The 19,316-nt window shown below is 52.6% G+C and overlaps 8 protein-coding genes across 8 annotated transcripts; 4 read left to right on the plus strand and 4 right to left on the minus strand.

Moving 5' to 3' along the window:
• Positions 1-1,953: 1,953 nt before the first annotated feature.
• PG998_008205 (uncharacterized protein) lies at positions 1,954-2,770 on the plus strand (the record flags this gene model as incomplete). Its single annotated transcript, XM_066875021.1, has 2 exons — positions 1,954-2,313; positions 2,399-2,770. The coding sequence occupies 2 exons, from the start codon at positions 1,954-1,956 to the stop codon at positions 2,768-2,770; spliced, it is 732 nt and encodes a 243-aa protein (XP_066730966.1).
• A 676-nt stretch (positions 2,771-3,446) lies between these two features.
• PG998_008206 (zinc knuckle) lies at positions 3,447-5,551 on the minus strand (the record flags this gene model as incomplete). Its single annotated transcript, XM_066875022.1, has 5 exons — positions 3,447-4,037; positions 4,096-4,410; positions 4,468-4,691; positions 4,884-5,101; positions 5,172-5,551. 5 exons carry the CDS (start codon positions 5,549-5,551, stop codon positions 3,447-3,449), a joined length of 1,728 nt encoding a protein of 575 aa, XP_066730967.1.
• A 128-nt stretch (positions 5,552-5,679) lies between these two features.
• Positions 5,680-6,899, minus strand: PG998_008207 (uncharacterized protein; the record flags this gene model as incomplete). The annotated part of the gene is made up of 2 exons (XM_066875023.1): positions 5,680-5,730; positions 6,138-6,899. The coding sequence occupies 2 exons, from the start codon at positions 6,897-6,899 to the stop codon at positions 5,680-5,682; spliced, it is 813 nt and encodes a 270-aa protein (XP_066730968.1).
• A 901-nt stretch (positions 6,900-7,800) lies between these two features.
• PG998_008208 (uncharacterized protein) lies at positions 7,801-8,999 on the minus strand (the record flags this gene model as incomplete). The annotated part of the gene is made up of 2 exons (XM_066875024.1): positions 7,801-8,864; positions 8,933-8,999. The coding sequence occupies 2 exons, from the start codon at positions 8,997-8,999 to the stop codon at positions 7,801-7,803; spliced, it is 1,131 nt and encodes a 376-aa protein (XP_066730969.1).
• Positions 9,000-9,672: 673 nt separating this feature from the next.
• On the plus strand, positions 9,673-11,559 carry PG998_008209 (uncharacterized protein; the record flags this gene model as incomplete). Its single annotated transcript, XM_066875025.1, has 7 exons — positions 9,673-9,872; positions 9,939-9,960; positions 10,023-10,096; positions 10,162-10,276; positions 10,299-10,498; positions 10,560-11,003; positions 11,103-11,559. The coding sequence occupies 7 exons, from the start codon at positions 9,673-9,675 to the stop codon at positions 11,557-11,559; spliced, it is 1,512 nt and encodes a 503-aa protein (XP_066730970.1).
• A 750-nt stretch (positions 11,560-12,309) lies between these two features.
• On the plus strand, positions 12,310-14,108 carry PG998_008210 (major facilitator superfamily domain-containing protein; the record flags this gene model as incomplete). Its single annotated transcript, XM_066875026.1, has 6 exons — positions 12,310-12,480; positions 12,541-12,820; positions 12,880-13,047; positions 13,110-13,137; positions 13,231-13,873; positions 13,938-14,108. 6 exons carry the CDS (start codon positions 12,310-12,312, stop codon positions 14,106-14,108), a joined length of 1,461 nt encoding a protein of 486 aa, XP_066730971.1.
• Positions 14,109-15,077: 969 nt separating this feature from the next.
• Positions 15,078-16,683, plus strand: PG998_008211 (uncharacterized protein; the record flags this gene model as incomplete). Its single annotated transcript, XM_066875027.1, has 3 exons — positions 15,078-15,333; positions 15,420-16,033; positions 16,093-16,683. The coding sequence occupies 3 exons, from the start codon at positions 15,078-15,080 to the stop codon at positions 16,681-16,683; spliced, it is 1,461 nt and encodes a 486-aa protein (XP_066730972.1).
• A 656-nt stretch (positions 16,684-17,339) lies between these two features.
• PG998_008212 (GNS1/SUR4 family-domain-containing protein) lies at positions 17,340-18,555 on the minus strand (the record flags this gene model as incomplete). Its single annotated transcript, XM_066875028.1, has 4 exons — positions 17,340-17,659; positions 17,719-17,931; positions 17,997-18,066; positions 18,133-18,555. The coding sequence occupies 4 exons, from the start codon at positions 18,553-18,555 to the stop codon at positions 17,340-17,342; spliced, it is 1,026 nt and encodes a 341-aa protein (XP_066730973.1).
• Positions 18,556-19,316: the final 761 nt, after the last annotated feature.

A 19,316-nucleotide genomic window follows, 5' to 3' on the forward strand; every position in this document is an offset into this window, starting at 1 on the left:
GCGGTCATTGCGGTCGGCTACTGCACTACGACAATAGAAGTTGAGTTGTCACATCGCGGCCAACTCGGTGATGACTGGCTTTGTACCCTTGAAATTTCGAGCAAGCAGGACCTGAGAACACAAGCCAGCCTTGATCTGCGGGTAGTCGTGAATTCCAGGTAGGGAATCTGGCTGGCAAACTTCTGTCTGAAACATGAAATTATGCATCAGTTTCAAATAACTAACGTGTGCTCTAAAACTGAATCGCAAAAGCAAATATGGATATGCACGTGATTCCCTGATTTCTGTCTACCTTCCATCGTCGTTCAAAAGGCCTTGTACGGGTGTTCCTTGCATCCCCGATATCTCTATAGCCTAATACACAGCGTCCCATTCACGGCCGATGTCTACTATGGTATTTCCCTTGTTTCTTATTATTCAGATGAAAGGCTCTATATATCTCCTAGAGAACTGCAGGCTACTGAAGCATCATTTGAAGCCCAAAATTGGCATGAATCCGTACGTTGATAAACATACAGGGATCATTCATATATCGCAACCCTGGCATGCTTTGAACTCGATGGCTAACGGCATGAAACAAACGTCAATAGTGGAACGTGTAGCTAGTGGCATACTCAACTAACTCTATGCTACGTATGTCTTCGATCGCCAGGATCCTCGAGTACGCACCATCGCTTCTCAGGCCAATGACCCAGTGATTCAGAAGCTTCAGTAGCTAGTCTTATTGTCTAGCGGCAGGCCGATAGGCGTCCCAATAGCAAGGATCTAAGCAGCCAGCAGCGAGGGGGAGGGGAGGGGGAGCCACCATCTGCATGGTGACAAGATACCTGGTACATAAGCCTCAATGGTTATGTGTTTCTCAGATATTCGAAGGCCCGAGCGGGTTCTGTAAAGGCAAAAATGATGAAGATTGATGGCACAGTATAAGATGTGATATATTTATCATTGTGTCATGTCATGTTGCCGGCAAAGTCGGACAGCTGAACAGAGGGTTGACTGTTTGAAATTTTGTTTCTTCCTCTTTCAACCTAGCCTAGAGTTGATTTTTATACGTATAGATTGTCGACCGTGTACATGCTTCTCGCCTTTTTCTGTTCTTGTCTTGCTGTTGGGTCCCCAGCCAGCACCGGCCAGTCTTGTGGCATTACCGATGATGAAACCATAGACAAAGGCGACGCTAGACAGTCTCATCTAGGGCCATCACACAGTTTTCAGGCATCTGAACGGGACGGTTAAGATCAAGAAACCCTAAAATTAACGACTACGGCCCAAGGGTCACCGAGACATAAGTGATCACCCTATAACATAAAGATACAACTATTAATAATGTGTTAATCAACCTCGGCTAAATAAGGAATTGTAGGTAAGAGGTAAGTCAGGTAAATAGGCAGACAGCATGCATTGTTAAACATTATAGCCTTTTAGGCAACTGCTCAAGTAGTGTTTATTAGAGACAAACATGTTATATCTAGTCCCAGCATGTCAAGCTATACCTTGAGCTTTACTTTGCACGCCACTATGCCTGATCCGTAGGCTTTATTTGTAGCTTTGCGTTGAGGGGGCAACCTCGTACAATACCGTCGCCGAGGCACAACACAGTCGGCGAGCGTGTAGAACAGTGAGGAAGCCCTAGGCGACGATAGATGGGAATACAAAAATTGCTTACCCCACGAATCCCGCTGTGAAGTCCTCTTCTCCCTTCCTTCCTTCCCCTCCGAACACTTCGTCCCAACACCACAAACTGCCAATTCCGCCCAACCTCTTGGGCGAATTTGTGACAAACAAACAAACGACAATCTTGCCACAAGGTTTGTCTTGCCCCAACACCTCATCCCAGCACCAGAAATGACTAGTTTCTTTATCTTTCCTCGGAGCTAGCTTTACACAAAGACACTAACCCTGCCGCAGACCAACCACCAACTACCAACCCCCATGGATCCAGCAGAGGGCATCATGGACGAGCAGTCCGAGAAGGGTCCCGAGAGACCAGCCGAAGCCGATGGTATCAACTACCGCGGCTTCCACGGATTCCACGGCAGGCTGGGAGACGATGGCAGAGTAATTTGCGTCCCCTGCTTGGAGGAGGACCCGAACCATCCTGGGCTCAAAAACACCCAACACAGCATCACCAGCCACATATCCAGCAAACATGTCGATAACTCGGCATACAACCGAGACCAGCAGGGACAGCTGGACGAGCTATTTCAATGCTCATGTGGCTACTATGGAACGACTTGGAATCCCTTCCTCCAGCACATCCGCAATATTCATGGTTTTAAGGGTTCATCCAAAGACATCAAGAACCAAAGATTCGTATGTAAAACTGAAACCCCCTTCGACGTGCCAGCTTTCTGCGACCTCGAATATATCTCATCTAACCAATCTCCTTTTCTATCAGGCCATTATCAATGCCCTGAATACGGTAAATGCCCCGGGCCCGCCGTCTGCCGAGCAACAGTCCCTGTTCGACCGGCAGCGATATGAATTGTTCCAGCAGCAGGAGAACCCCCAGCAGAAGTATGTTCAGCAGCCGCAGCATGAGTACGCCCAACAGGAGGAGTACCCTCAGCAAAAGCACGTACAGCAGCCCCAGCAGGAATACACTCAGCAGTATACCCAACAGTTTGCCCCGCAACCGCCACAAAATGTGCAGGAGCAGGAGTTCAGCCAACAATATCAGGGGCAGGAGCCCATTGATGAGGCAGATCAGGCATTGATGGAGTATGCATGTCCATTCATTGATCCCCGACTGGACCCGCCTCCTCACTAGTTATCATTGTAAGGGCACCGATAGTGACTGTGGCTTTGGCCCTCCTGGTGCTGCAAATGGCATGGTTTAGGCTGCTTGAAAAGTTTGATGGGGTAGAGACGGTTTGGATTAAGAGCACTGGCGATGATTCTTGGCAATGACTTTCAGAAATGATTAGGTTATGTAGCCTTATACACAGTCTGTAAAGCTTGATACTCATTTGAAGGTGATCGGTGCCGGGTCTTCCTCCCATCCGACTGTGAGATATCGCGGCGACTTCACGGGTAATCCGTCATTCGTAGCCAATTATAACGACGGGTAGGAAGTTGGTTAGCGAGCAATCCTGCCCAGGCAAGCAATCAGGTCCTATCAACATCACTCGCCAAGTAGTAAGTAAGCATGGATACATGATAAGCGACCAAGAGTCAGGCCAAATCAGATGTGCAAAATCAATGTTAAGCGATTACAGCTAATACTACAAGAACATTCAGACCAGACCTGCACTCGTATGTGCACCATCTCCCCATTTACCAAATGAGGTGTTGCTGCTGTAATGACTGTCCCTGCATGCAGTTAATACCCTAGATGAATCAGACTGCCTGCTTTGTGTCAATGATATAAACCACTCGAGATGCCAATAAGTGCTGGAGTCAATGCTGGTTAGTGTACGTGGACACCGGTCCGGATGCCGCTAAACTCAAGCACCAGGCGGGGGCGGAGGAGGAATGTCCGAAGGAGGGGGCGGCGGAGCGCCATCCGAGGGCGGTGGCGGAGGAGGCGCGGCACCACCAGCGTACTGCTGAATCAGCGCGTTAAGGTTGCCAGGCAGTCCAGGTGGTGCCCCCAAGCCAGTCGCGCCGGGAGCACCCATTCCAGGGGCAGCTGGGGGAGCGCCCATGCCAGGTGCAGCATAACCGGGGTAGCCAGGATACGAGGGGTAGGCAGGCGGTTGCTGCGGTGCGGCTTGCTGCCATGGAGCAGCTCCAGAACCGCCACCACTGTTGTAGTTATTGCCACCATAGTAATCATTAGAGCCTTGGTTGTTGTCATGGCCGCGATCACCGCGATCACCACGACTTCGCCAAGGAGCAGCACCACCGCCACCACCGCGGTCGCCGCGATCACCATCGTTACCTTGATCGTTGTTGCGAGTACGCCAAGGAGCAGCTGCGCCGGTTGCGCCGCGTTGCCAAGGCTTGGGCTCTCCGCCGCCGTTGTTATAGGAACCAGGACCAGCCTCGATGCGCGCAGGAGGACCAGAGCCGCCGCCGAGTTCTTGCATGAATTGCTGGTTGACGTTAGTAATCTAGAGTCATGTAAACAGATAGCCGGAATCAAAGACTTACCTCGTACTCGCGGTCGACAGCATCACCGCCACCAATCCGGGCGGCCGGGCGACCAGGAGGACCGTCATTACGCCAGTTGGCACCCCGCTGTCTGTCGGGACAATCTCTGGCCATGTGACCAGCGTTACCGCAGACTCGGCAAATGATGTTGGCAGTAAAGTTCTGCTTCTCAGGGCAGTCGTATTTGCGGTGACCGATCTGTCCGCAGTTCTGGCAGGCCTGGTTCTCATCGTCTCGGAGTGTACCGTTCAGAGCAGCAAGCTCACGAAGCTGGTTGCGCTTGAGCTCGTTCTGCCCTTCGGGGATCGAAGCGGCCTGTTGTTTGATTATTAGTGTAAGCACATATTAGCGAGGGGGCAGGTATGGACTTACCGTCTCAATGACATTGTGAATGAGCTTCTTGGCCTTGTTGACTTTCTCCTCGGTATCAGCCATAATAAGACAGTGAAGGTCCTCTTCCTGGTTGCTGGCGTGCGCGGCATCGGAACGGCCCTTGCCTTCCTTGACGGAACCTTTACCACGAATGGCGATCTTGGCCTGTGACTCAGTTTCCATCTTCTTCAGGGTGTTGCCACGGGGCCCAATAAGTAAACCGACTTTAGTAGGAAGAAGCTATGTGTTAGTAAGTCTGCAATAGGTGACAGGTGAATACGAGGTTAGATGGTTAGAAGATGAAGCCAGGCTTGTCCACAGCCCATCTACAGCATTTGCGACGGCTCCTCTGGCAAGACCTTGGACGACACGGGGAAGGAGTATGGTTAGAAAGGTTAGAGGGTTAGCAATCTCACTGAAGTTAATCTCCGGGTAATCGTTGACTGGCACGTAGACCTTCTCCTGGGTCTTTGTGGGACGGCGGTAGTCCTGAGGCGGGTGGTAGTTAGGAATGGTTTTCATGGCCTTCTCAATCAGCTTGTGGCGCTCGTCCTCCAGGCGCTTTCGGTAACGGTATTCTCGAGTATTGACACGGCGACCGTAGTTGTCGTATTGGGGCGCGGGCGAAGGAGACCTGTAAACAGAGAATATAGCAGTCAGTGTATGTTCAGAATTCAAAGATTAAGATGAGATTTGTCACTTACCTGTCTCCATCGGCTGGCACGACATCGTCGATGCGAAGCTTCTGGCTGATCTCCTCGATTCGCAGATGCAAAGTGTAAGCCTCGAGTTGTTCACTCGTCATGTTCGCAACAATGGCTGTCGGCAAGCCCATCAGGCCAGCTGCTTTATTCTCCGAGGCATCGCCCCATCGGTTGCGCTTCTTGCGGCGTCGAGGGCCGTCGGCATCGGTGCGTGGCTCGGGGCTACGACCGCGCTTCAGGTCGCGATCGCCATTCGAGAAGCTGGGAGTATCGACGCTGGCTTCGCGCTTGACGGCACCGTCATCTTCGGGGTCACCACGCCGGCGGCTTCCCAGAGGAATGTTGTTGGATCCAGTGATACCCTGGTTTCTCCACGACATGTTGGCGGAAATGCAAGTTGGGCGATTGATAATCTGTAAACTTGCGGATGATGATGGAAGATATTGATTGTTCTTTGGATGCTTTTTGGTAGCAACCTCCCGCGTTGATGCAGCTAAAGCAAAAAAGCTTAGGCCGCAAGTACCGTAGGTGGCAGCCTGGCAAGTCGAGCTGCGCCCCGCTGGGTGTTAAAGTTGTGGCTGATATTGTGGCGCAGGGACTCGAGGACCCACCTTACATGGGACTTCCTTTCAATTGGAATTGTCGGAGAAAGTGGTGTTGGTGATTGTAAACAAGAAAGTGAGCGAAGCAGGCCTCTTTATACAGGAAGCCCTGAGTCATCGGAGAATGTCATCAAGGTTATCTCAATCCATGTGATGGTCATGCCTTTAAGAGCTTTCTAGGCCATTATATACATATAATGGTTTTTATTCGCGTGAGCATATTTTAAACGTCAGCTATTGCATGATCAAGGTTTCGTTTTTATTGGGTTGACAGCTCGACAACGAACCAGAAAAGAAAGTACAAGAACATGATCCAAGATCGACATAGACAATTCTAACTGCCCAACGTCTCGCCCATGACGACCTTCAAGATAATGTCGGCAACCTCCTTGGCTTTTGTCAGATTAGGACAGTGACCTGTACTCAGCTCGGTAGTCGCAACCTCTCTGCCCTCTTTCTTCATGGTTTCCACCATGGATTTTTGATAATTGAGGGGGACCGTCATGTCGCTTCTCATGTACACGTACGTCACGGGGACCTCCCTCCATGCGCAGTGAGAGATGCTCTGGTACATGCAGGTTCCGTTCCAGCGGGCCAGAGACGACAGGTATTCCTGGACCTCTGACTCTTCGGCGCCCTGGCCGTCGCCGAGGAGGGACATCTTGGGGTCGCGGCAGACGACGCTCTTGTCCTCGGCAAAGTCAAAGGCCAAAGACATTAGCTCGCCGTGGCCAAACTCGTTAACCTTGTCGACCATGGATTTGTCCTCCAACTGCGCAAATCCGCACATGTAGACGAGGTGAGAGACACTGCCTTTCAAGCCCTTCTTGGCGCGGGCTTCGAGGCCCAGCCCAACAAGAGCATTGGTGCCCACTTGGCCTCCGTAGGAATGAAGCACGAGAATGACAGAGCGGCCCGCTTCGACGAGGCTTTCTACATAAGAGCGGATGAGCTGAGTATCCGTTGCCAGGTCTGCATTCGGGGGCCGCGTCTCGTTCATGGATGGCAACCGTGGAATGTGAACCTCTAGCCCAGAGGATTGGAGGTGATCAGTCAGCTTGGAGTAGGAGCTGGGAATATGCCAGCCGACGTGGACAATGGCAATAGTAGGCTTGCTGCTGCCCATTGTGGAGAATGCGGCAAACGATTTCAGGCACAGCACGATGGGCGGCACAAATGAAAAGGTATGTCTGAGAGACGGAGGAAGCAGATTTTGTACGACAATGATAGACAATTGGCGAAGGCAATCTGCCAGCTTCTTTGCCAGGTTCGCTGAGCGGAAGTAGATGTATTTGATTGATGTTCTTTGAGTCGCCACATTGCATGATATAGCAGCGGCTTGGTCAAGACACCGCCCCTTAAGTGAACCAACTTGCATTTACGCCCCTTGCTTTTACGCCCCTTGCATTATACCCTGCTCGGAAAAGGCCGGGAAACACCGAATGATGATGGGTGCCAGCTGTAGGTATACAATGCGCACAGGACTTGTAACGCAGACACTATAGCTTTGGTCGGCATCTTGTGCTTTGTAATTGAAGCAGGAGACTTACAAGGATCCGAGAATCAAAACAATCGAGAGCATCACCGTCGACTTCTAGGAAGGTGAAGTTTATATAATTAACCCACCCCTCCGGATGACCACGGCCCCTACGACAAGGAGCCAGGTGGTCCTTGCCGCAATATTGTTGATGTCGTGTACAAGGATTTGAACGACAGTGGTGAGCAATATGTACAAAACGAGGACGAGATGGATTGCTATACTATCCTAGGCTAATTTGTGTTCTTTCTGCGCTGGCAATACCGTGTTCATGATGTGATGAGGGCACCTAGTTGGCTTGCCTTGTTTCCTTGCCTCGCCAAATCACATAAAAATATGTCAATTTCACGAACTTAGAGATCTACATCATGGTCAAGCTTTTCGTGCTTTTCAGCTATTCTTTTAGGCTGTTGAGTCTCGCCTTATTTTTGACACATTAATGGTAATGGTTGGCCGCGGCCATCTCTTAACATACACACTCTTAGCCTGACTATAGTTTGGATGCTATACCATCACTTCCTGAACCATGGATATCTAGCTTTGACGCCATAACTTCATGAAACACAAGCCCCAACCGGTACAAGGCAGCAGGGGAAATCTGAGGGTGCACCACAATCCTCGGCGCCCTCACTCTGACTTTATGCCGACAGGCCAAGTCATTAAACGCGGCCTTTTCCACCCCAATATCTTTCAAGTCAAGCCAGATCAAGTTTGTTTCGACCCGGCGGAGAAACTTGCCGCCCAGCGAAGTCCACATCTCCGCCAACCCCCTCGCCGTATCGTGCGTGCTCCGGAGCACTCCACGGACATCTACACTACCGGGCCCAAAGCTGTCTAGCACGGCCTGCCAAGCCGCCGCCGCCATGGGACCGACCTTGCGCACCCCGCCGCCAATGCTCTGGCGTAGCTGTTTGACTCTCCGCACCAGGGACGCGGCGCCGACGACAGCAGCCCCAATAGGCGCCGCGAGCCCTTTGCCAAAGCAGAGCGTCATGGCGTCGCAGCAGGCCGCCAGATCCTTCAGACTACCCCCGCCACCAGCTACGGCGTGCCATATGCGGGCGCCATCAATGTGGACAGCAATGCCTTGGCCGTCAGTCCACGCCTTGATGGCCCGAAGTTCGTGCAGGGGTATGACGTTGCCGTGCGCCGTATTCTCCAGGCTGACGATGGTGACCGGGCAACGTTCCAGCGCGACGGGGCCCACAGCCGCGTGTTTCTGTATGTCTTCCAACGTGAGGTAGTGGCCGTTAGAAGGCCTTACCGGATGTACCGTCGCCCCGGAGAGATTAGCCACGCCGCCCGCCTCGAAGTGGATGATATGTGCGGTTGCGTCAGCCAAAATGCTGCAGGGAGCCTGCGCGAGTGCGCACAGCGACAGCTGGTTGGCCATGGTGCCGGACACGACGAAGGCCGCGGCTTCTTTGCCGCAGATTCTGGCGATATGTTCTTCGAAGTGGCGTGTCGTCTCGTCTTCACCGTAGACATCGTCGTTCAATGTTGCTTTGGAAATGGCATGGAGCGTGCCAAGTGAAGGGGTAGTTATCGCATCGCCTAAAGGATCATGAGAAAACGACAAGTACGATACTGGCTTGCGAAATCTGCTGTGTCGCTGTACTCACTTCGAAAATCGCAAGATGCCCCCGTCAGATGGGCATTTCCCCAGTAAAACTCGACTGGTTCAGACATTCTCATGGGTACTGAAGCAACTGGCCAAAAGAACCAATACCTCGTCTTTTGTCTTGTTCGCACCACACCCTCCTTTGAATGTCATTAAATACATAAAAGCATTTCCCGGCCCTATTGTCTCACACATCACACCCTCTGCAGACTACCCAAACCTTCGGACTAGGCTGACCTGTTGATATGTGAGGTCTCGCGATATTATTGGACACAGGAGATGCAGGTCGGCCACATTCTGTATTCTTCGTATAGTAGCCGAGGGCGAAGCAGTAAGCGCTTGACTTGGAAGGTTCTGGTTGTGTATTAGCAATAACCCAAATGAAAGAAACCGAAGTGAACCGCTGGGGCTAAAATATTACGCACATGCCAGCTCAACCGAACAGTGTGGTGGTCCAGTGACGTTCAAGTATATCTCAATAGGGACACGCTTGGCACTGCAGCCACACATTCCACAGGTACTCGTACAACGCTCTACAACAATAATCGAGATGCCCTGGCTGACATCAAGTCGGTTCAACTTGATGAAAAGCCGCCTGAGAGAAGCTCGACGGTATAACATCAACCGACCGCTAGGCAACCCCTCTTCTCTGGTTGAATCAAAAGCCGTCTCTCCCCACCACCATACTGCTCCCGAAACGCCGCTGGGGAGCCATAACTTCCATCATACTTCCAAAAGGCCATGGAGGATTCTTCAGGAAAGGCCGGCTGCGTTGCAGTGATTGAGGATCTCGACACAGCTGAGCTTCGTGCCCATGGCCTTGAGCGAGGCCCTGATGATCTCATTCGTTGGCGACGTGATAGCCCCGACCACCCAAGGAACTGGAGTAGTCGTAGGAAAGGGTTCGACACCACCGTCATTATTTTTTTCGAGTTTTTCGTGTGAGTATAGCTCTTTTAAGCTGAAGCGATTGAGTGGGATGTGTAGCTCACAAATATCTTATGCAGCACTGTAGTCAGCACAACAGGAGTAAGTTGAGGCGCATACCGTCATATCGCCAGAGGCCAGTCACTGACAATATTTTTGTGAAGGCGGCGGTAGCCGATCCTCTCCGAGACGAATATAGCCTGGGAAAACGGTTGTCACTGGTCTCCATCACATTTATGTATGTGCAAACGTATAAGGACAGGCCATGCCCCTGGTTACATAACCACTAATAACAATTGCCAGGTACAATCTCGGCCAAGCGTTCGGAGGGCTTTTTATCCCACCACTGTCAGAGATAGGGGGACGTCGACTGCCGTATCTAATATCCTGTGCTCTGTTCAGTCTATCTTGTGTCGTGGTCGCCGCGATCCCCCCACCAGTCTGCTATCTGGATTGGACGTTTCATTGGGGGCTTCGCGTCGGCTGTACCGGCCGTCGTCACGGCTGGCAGTGTCGAGGACCTTTTCAACACGCGCACTCGTATCTGGATTGTCGTGCTTTGGAATGGCGGCTCGACCGCCGGCCTGTGCTTCGGCCCTGTGTACGCAGCTTACATCAACGCAGCGCACGGCTGGAAATGGTATGTGGAACGAGAAGAGTACAACACGGACAAATGCTTACTTTGCTCTTCTGCTCCCAAGGGTCTATTATAGCTCCGCCATCGTCACTGCGGTGACCTTCCTGTGCTTGCTTGGCGTGCAAGAGAGCCGACCGAGCAAGATCCTCAAGGCCAAGATTGCCAAGCTCAGGGGTTGCAGCAAAATACACAATCTCGACTGGCACAACCCAGACGAATCACCTAACATGGCGTCCTTGGTGAATTTGGTCCTTATCCGTCCCGTCCACCTCTTGTGCACGGAGCCCCTGGTCATGATGGTGACGGCCATCTCGGCCATCTCTTGGGGCATCATCTACTTCTTCACCGAATCACTGACGAAAGCCTACACATCAATGGGCTTCTCCAACACAGAGGCGTCTCTACCATTCCTAGCTATGGCCTCAGGTGTACTGTTAACATCTTTGCCACGGCTTTGGGATATGAGAGTTGCGAAGCGGCGGCAGGCGCAGCACAAACCCGTCCAGCCGTAAGTTACTTTGTCCCATCGACAGATCAGGATCTTCATAACCATATCCATATCCAATTCTTTATGTTTTCCTTGCTGATTATTGAGAACGAAAACCAGTGAGGACAAGATCGTGGGCTTCGCGTTCGCCGCCCCGGCCCTCGCCGTGGGCCTCGCTTGGTACGCCTGGACGGTGCCGCCGGCGGCGCCCGCAGGCCTGCCGTGGATCGTGCCGACGCTGGCCCTGGCGCCCGTCGGGTTCGCGGTCAACGAGATGGCCTACACGCTGAGCGGGTACCTAGCAGACGCATACCTGCTGTACGCGGCCTCGGCTTTCTGCGGCCTCGCCTTCGTTCGCGCCCTTGTCTCGGGCCTTATGCCGCTCGCGGCCCTCGCCCTGCACGACGCGCTCGGCGCCAACCTCGCGGGGACTGTCGTCGCGGGCCTTGCCCTCGTTTTCTGCGGCGCGCCCTGGGTCTTCTTCCGCTACAGCCGAACGCTGCGTCAGCGCAGTCCCTTTGCACGGTTCAGTTTGCAGAGTCACCTGCGGACGCAGATCGATCGGGATAATATCTGAGGGTAATTTCTCTCCCGTGTAGTCGATCATGGGGTAACCAGCTAGTATCTAGCTATCGATCAGCTCAACCCGGCTAACGAGAAATCAACCCCTAATTCTACTCCCGCGAATTCCTCACTCTATCTAATACTGCTGTACCACTCCGGGATCAGAATACAGCGGTCAGCACGCCGCGCCACTCGACCCCGAACCGCACGTTCACCTCGGCCCGCTTACCAAACCGGCGTCCCCTTGTTGATGTTCAGGGCACTTGGCATTGGGATGCGGGGGATTACTGAAGCCGTGGTTATGGGGCTTTGAGGGGAAGGTCGTCTTAGCTCTCTTGGCTGTCTTGGCTTTGGCACTGCCGCCTCATATTCACAGGTCGGTCAAAGACTTTCATGATTTGTAGAAAAGACCAACTGCTTAGTTATCTGACTTGCCTATGATGGGTATCCAACTCCGGTGCTAGCCACCATCCACCCCGCGATGTCGGGTCCTGATTATTTACCGCCATTCACATTCACCCCATGGGGCCCCGGACACTTGGCAGGTCAGATGCTGACTATGTGGAGAAGAGGGCCATTTCCTCTTCCCCGTCCCTCTTCTCCTTCCAATAGCCAGGAGCAATATTTATAAGGGTCGATGTTTGGTCTGTCTGCCCCCGAACGGAAGATCCGGTTCCTAGGTTCAAGCGGCAACCGAGTCTCTCCTTTCGCCTATAGCCATTTCTCCCCCAAAGGCACAAGAAGGTGTTCGCACGAAGCCAACATGTCAGTTGTCGTTGACTCCAAAGCCCCAGCACTGGGTCGCAGCAGTACGCCCGACCCGGTTGCCGATGAGAAAGCGGCCAGCATCCAGGAGGGCGACTACTCGGGGGCTCATCGCAAGACGGACCCGGCCGAGATAAAGCTCGTTCGAAAACTTGACTTGTGGATCATGGTTAGTTTCAAAGAAAAAATGGTCGCCCATAACGCTTGATACTGAACGCTATAATTATAGCCTACGCTGTGGTTGATGTACTGGCTCAACTACCTGGATCGCAATGCCATCACCCTGGCGCGACTCAACGGCCTGGAGGAGGACCTCAAACTCGAAGCCTACGAGTACAATACGGCCATCTCCACCCTCTTTGTGGGCTACATCCTGGGCCAGATTCCCAGCAACATGCTCATCACGCGCCTCCGTCCGTCTTGGTACATGGGTGGCTTTATGATGGCTTGGGCTGTAGTGTCTACTCTAACTGCAATCTCTAAAGACTATACCGGCCTAGTTTTGACCAGTAAGTGATCGAACCTGGCTTCCCCTTTACCAAAGAGGAAATCTAACAAGTCAATCTAGGATTCTTTCTCGGAGTCGTCGAGGCACCGTACTATCCCGGAGCATTATACATCCTATCCATCTTCTACACACGCAAGGAGCTGGCGACCCGGATCAGTATCTTGTACTCGGGCAACATTCTTGCCACGGCCTTTGCTGGACTCATCTTCGCCGGTATAGAATATGGAAGTAAGTTATTCGCCGTTGGATGGACGAGATATAAAGCTGCATACTAATTTCCTATTCTGTAGTGGACGGCTCTGCCGGTCTCAAGGCCTGGTGAGTAGATCAAGTTTCTGCTCTTATCCCTCAGTAGAGGCCTAGCATAGGAACACGCCGTGGCTGACTTGTAAAAAATGCCCCCTTCTCCAGGAAATGGCTCTTCATCATCCAGGGCGCCGTGACCTTCGTCATCGCGGTGATGGCTTGCTTCACGCTTCCCGACCACCCAAAAGACACGCGCTGGCTCACCCCGGAGGAGCGCATCCTCGCACACAACCGAATCGAGCGCGATACTGTCGGGCACCAGGAGGAAGGCAACAGCAGCGTCTGGCAAGGTCTGCAGCAAGCCTGTGTCGACTGGCGAGTCTGGGTCTTTGCCTTTATGCAGCACATGCACATCGCCACCAACGGCTTCAAGAACTTCTTCCCAACTCTGGTCGAGACGCTCCAGTTCGACAACACCACGGTGACGTTGGTTCTGACCTGCCCGCCATATCTGATCGCGGGCGCCCTCTCGGTGGCATGGGCCTGGTCCTCGGGCCGCTACAATGAGCGCACCTGGCACATCACCATCAGCAAGGCCGTCGCGCTCGCGGGCTTCATCCTCTGCGCCGCCACCATGAACACGGCCGCTCGCTATGTCGGCATGTGCGTCTTCACCATCGGCACCTACGGCGTCAACTCCATCCTGCTCGGCTGGGTCGGCGCCACCTGCGGCCAGACTCGTGAGAAGAAGGCCGCCGCGCTCGCCATCGCCAACACCAGCGCGAGTCTGAGCCTCATATGGACCCCGGTATGTTTTATCCCCTTGGGACTGCGGGCTTCTGTCTGACTCTGGTTTACTAATCCAAAAATAGTATCTCTGGCCAAAGTCTGACGGTCCTCGCTACTTGCCCGCTTTGGCAAGCAGTGCTGCGTTTTCCATTGCTTGTGCAGCTGGCGCTTGGTACATGAAGTGGTTACTGGTGAGAGCAAATCGGAAGATTTGCCAAAGTAACTCGGAAGCAACACTGTTCTACGCGTACTGAGATTCGGCCTCGCTTTGGGGGAATACATTTATACGTAATTTACGATGCCTTGTCGAAGACTAATCAATCAGAATTCTTCTCTTGTCCACCTAGTGTAGCAGGGGCAGTGCGGCTGCGTGCATACAGCCAGGGTATAAAAGGCACATCAGCTGCTGGACAGCCTTCAGTCAGATCTTCATCCAATACACACTCTTTTGATCTTCTCTTCGGGGCCCTGGTGGCCAGCATACCGTACCAGGTGTTTTCACTAGCTTTCAGCCCCCTTAAACCCGACCCCTGCCACGGGGAGACTGTTTGTGACGAAATGCTTCATATTTCCCTATTAGCCTAAAGAGTTGAACAGAATCTTTGAGGAGGGACTGCTTGATTCATGGAAGAAGTGTTATTATTCCTCTTGCAAATATATATTCTAAACTTACGTGTTAGCTGATAAACGTAAGCAGCTTGGATGCTGTATCGGCACGTCTGAATACATGTTGGACAATTCAGAAGACGCTCCAGATCACTTTCTTTTTGGGGAGGCTTTACGTTGTGTTCCGGTGTGTCGCTCAAGGTAGTATGTTAATAATTCAGGGAACTACACTATGTCCAAAACATTCCTCAAACTAGATTTTTTCTTTCTTGGGTGTGTTCCATGTGTTGGCTCTTATCATCGTATGATAGCAGAATCTTCATTTAGTGACTGTCGCAAGATGCTTCACTGCTTCAAGACGTGTATTGACAACGAAGGCGTTCTGAAACGTCAATGGGATGACCTGTCAGGTTTCGTTTATTCTTTACTTGGAACATCTCTACATTTTCGTAAGCATATATTTGTATATAAATTTGCTTGCCTCCTCAAATTACCAAGCACCACACAGTTTTCGAAGACACACAGACAAGTATTTGAACCTCTTGTTGTCATCTATCACTACTGCAACATCAAACCCGATCGAAATCTCGACACTTACCAACACCCTGTTGTCTACAATGGCAGCTGCAAACTTCAAGTACGCTTGCAGTCTTGAAAATGACGCGATCAAGATCTTTAGCACTGCGCCGGCCACATGTGGAAACGCATCGTTGACCATAGAGTTCATGCGCATGATCAAAGTCCCGGAGAATTCACCCGCTGCGAAGCTTCCATCTGGTCTTGGTAAATTCCCGCTCTTCAAGATCAGCGATTACGTAGACAAGCTTCCCTCGCAAACCTGGGTCGATAGGGGTGTGTTCTTCCCCATGCATGGTGAGTAAAGGAATCTCTAAGCAACCTCATCTTTCCGACACCCTAACGGAGTGACATGCTCGCTGACAAAAGTATGAATACCACAGACGACGAGTCCATGTGGGTATCCTTCAGAGCCGAATGTTGGTTCATAGTCAAGGTCTATGCGGCAACCGTCAACGCCGTTTCCGGCGAGCCCTGGTTCGAGAGCCTAGACACCAAGGCCCGCCGCCGGCGTCAAATAGCTGCTGGCGAGTCCCTGCAGGACTATATGCTAGTCGAGCCCGGCCGGCGGCAGGTTTGTTCGCTGGACGGCATGGCGGTCGCGCCCGGCGTTTTTCGGCAGTTCGAGGCCCGGCCTTCCGGGCAACGCGGCTATAGCACAGAGATTCTCATGTCGCGCGGCTCTTCCGTCGGCGATCTCCAATTCGAGGTCACTATGGAGAAAAATCCTTTGATCAGAGCTCCACTTAGCACTCGTCCTCGCCGTTGGCGGCAGCCTCAGACTGCCATCGAGGAGAAACTCAGCGACGGGGGGACGAACTGCGAGGGCGACTCCGAGGTCAATCAGGCTCGCGCCTCGAATGGCCCGGGCTGGCTCTTACGCTTTGCTCGCGGGAACAGAGACCCCCCCTTTGTACCGCCGCCTATCAACAGCGTCAGGTTTGCCCTGCTCCACGATGGAGCAGACAAACCCCAAGATAACAGCGATAGTGAACAAGTGCGTATGGAAAGTGGTGGGCGATGACAATCTCCAGGGTATTGATACATTTCTTCTAGGACAATAATGCCACTGTGCCTGCCGCCCGCAAGGATAGCCTGGGAACGATCTCCAAGGATCCTGAGCACACCGTAAAGGTCGTAGCAGGGGGGACGATTAAGCAAAAGATTAAGGAAGACGACTGTTTGCGCCTAGATCACTGGGACTCCGACCATACCATCACAATCCCGGTCCATATCCTGAACCCGGATGCTTACTGCCAGGTGACCGGGTGTGCCGCGCCCCCCTCCCCCGTCACCAACGATCATTACCTCCAAGCCGGGCTACCCGTTCCCAGCCTGGATAATGAACAACAGGGCTCATCTGACAGCAGTCTCCAGCGTATCATCCACTCCAAGCTGTTTCGGGCCCGGATCAGACGCCGTGAAGGGGGAGATAGTTGGAACCCGCCCCGGAGCGTATGGAGTAAAGACAGCGGGTTTGTGTACGAGGGTGACGGCAGCACTGGCCTCGTTAAACTGCATGGCGTCGTCGATGATCCGGATTTCCTAATCAGCCAAGTGGGGCCATTCCGCCCCTTCCGGACCTTGATGGACATGGAGGAAGAGCTTCAGGCCCCTGAGCGACCTTATGAGGGAGACAGCGATTGACTGCTACTATAAAGAAGAGGCAACGTTTCAAGGTCGAGCAGGTTGTTTGTTGGGATGACTGCGCTGGCGAGTTTGCCAGAACGAACGGGGACAAGTCACAATCACAATGCTAAAACAATTCAGCGTCCTTCATTATCTCTATTACAACCGCATCTTCTATAAGCTCTAATAGCCAATATCGACCGGTGGCGAAGAGGCTTATTACAACATTTTTATGTATAAAAAAAAAGGAAGATTGCCGTGTAGTAGCTAAGAACCAAGCCAAGTGCAACCCATGACCGTGTGATTACACCCCCTATTCTAAACCACCACCCCGCTGTGTTTTGCCGCGACCGTTGCTGAATCGACTACACCTGTTGTAGCCTTCGTATAAGATCGCTTGTCATACATATATCTACACATACAAAGCTCCACCGCATGCCGAGTTGACGTGTATCATCATGGGCACATAAAGCAAAGTGCCTGTTCATCGCATTGCGAAAATCAGTAATACATTTGATGGAAGTCGGAATCGCCGCAATAGAATAGGGATCCTCGAATGCCGACCGGGCGGCTGGGCGTACACTGCATCCATGTTTGGTGCAAGCAGTCGCTGTTATTGGCGTTGCTCAAGCCGAGCAACCAAGGTAGCTGAAGCCTGTCATCCGGACGGGCGTTTATGCCTTGCGGGACCGGGTCGAGCCACCGTTGGCCTTAACACCGGTAGCCTTGGCACTTCCGTTGGAGGCATGGGCCACGGTGTGCGCGTCGGGGACCGGGGCTTGCGACATACGTCGGACGGCCTTGCGCGCACTAGGAGCCTTGCCGTCCTTAGAGTAGGTAGCAAAGTAGAAGGAGATGAAGAGCACGAGGTAAGAGCTGAGAACGATAAGGCCAGAGAAGGCGGCGAACTCCTCTCCGGCGCACTTTCCGTGGTTGGGCATCCAGGTGAAGTAGGTCGATGTGAAGTAGGTGTAGGACGCGTAGTAGACGAAGCCTTTTGGTTTTATCGTTAGCAGAGCATACATAAGAGTCATCTAGGGGTAGGAAACGTACCAAGATCGATGAAGAACTGGATGATCTGGAAACGAGTGACCCACTCCTTCCACCAGATGCGAACACCGCGGGCACTCTGGAAGTAGTACCAGTACATGACAACGTGGACAGTGAGGTTCAGCGTGATAACGACCCACGAGACCGAGGTGTGGCCGAGAAGCTGGGTGTAGCACAGGACGGCGGTGGCTCCATGGTGGTAGGTGTGCAGGAAGGCTATGCGAGTGGTTAGCATATGCATCATACGAAAGCTGGGCAATCGCTGCGGCGAGGAAACTTACTCAATGGCTTCTTCTTGAGGAACAAGAAGACAGTGTCCAGAAGCTCGAGGTACTTAGTCAGGTAGTTGAGCTGTCGCATTTGTTAGTTACGATGTCGGGCCACGCATAGGGGCGCGACGTGTTCTGTCCAACTTACGTAGTACAGGACAACCAAAGGCTGGGTCCAACCGCCATCGTGGTCGCAAATGGCGAAGAAGATGCCGTGGCGAACAACGGTAGGGAGCAGCTGCTCAATAAACAGGGCCAAGAGAATTGCGCTGATAGCGGTCAAGTAGAAGTTGTGGATGATGAACAAAGTCTTCAGCTTGAGAGGCTCTCTGCCGCGCATCAGCTCGCGCCCGCCGAAAATGATTATATAGTAGATAACGACGAAGATCGAAGTCTCCTTCAGTGTCGACATGGGCGTGCGACCGGCCTCGAAGCGGAAGTCATCGGCGGGATAACCCACAACGAGCTCGAAAGCCTTGTTGAAGATGGGCCATAGGTGAATGCCGAAGGGCCTGTCGAGAGTAGGCACAGGCCAAGACTCGTAAAGAGCCGCCTGCGAAGACGTCGCCATTGTTTAGGCGGTTGTGATCGGACGAATGGCGGATTCAAAGCTCAGGAGCAGAACTGCCAGAAGTGTTGGCGCGGACGGTCGGATCTCGTGGCACGCGACGGCGCAAGGAGGCAGGACTTTATGGCGGCTGGTGGTGGGTGTGGGTGGTGGTAAGTGGTGGTGCTGAAGGATAAGAGAAAACAACAAACGTGGTCTGAAGGAGCGACTGGAAAAAATAAGCTAGAAGGAGAAAAGGGGAGCACTCATGAACAATTCAATCAAGAATTGCTCTTCTCTCTAGACAATTATGTATCTCAGCTGCCGTCGCGATCGACAAGAAGAAGAAACACAAGTTTAACTTTGCGTTGTCAATAAAGAAGGATGGGCAGGCAGATGTCTATTCTAGTAGGTCGGGATCGGGTGCAAGTGGCTTGTTGTGTTTTTTCCTTCTTTCAGCTGTCTCAACAAAAGGGATGGAACCTCGGGAAACTCTATTTTCCTCGATATCAGCGGTACCTGGACTATTTCGCTGACAGCTGGAGCAGCACTGGAGTAGGCAGGCGATGGACTGGCTAGCTGGCTACTGGGTAGACGGGTTCTGGACAGGTACCAGTCGGCTAGCCGGACACGCCAGCCCACAGCAGCACCGCACAGCTGACTACTGACTGATCTCTCTCTACCGCTCCCTGTCGCAAGAAAATCAATCTTCCTCAGAAAAGGCCGGGATCCGTACGCCCCGCGCCGATACGCATCGTGCTCGTGCCCGTGCTGCGTCGTGCTGT

The sequence above is a fragment of the Apiospora kogelbergensis genome (genome assembly GCF_038363985.1).
Source record: "Apiospora kogelbergensis strain CBS 113332 chromosome Unknown utg000005l_segment0_segment0, whole genome shotgun sequence".
NCBI classification, from domain to species: Eukaryota; Fungi; Ascomycota; class Sordariomycetes; order Amphisphaeriales; family Apiosporaceae; genus Apiospora; species Apiospora kogelbergensis.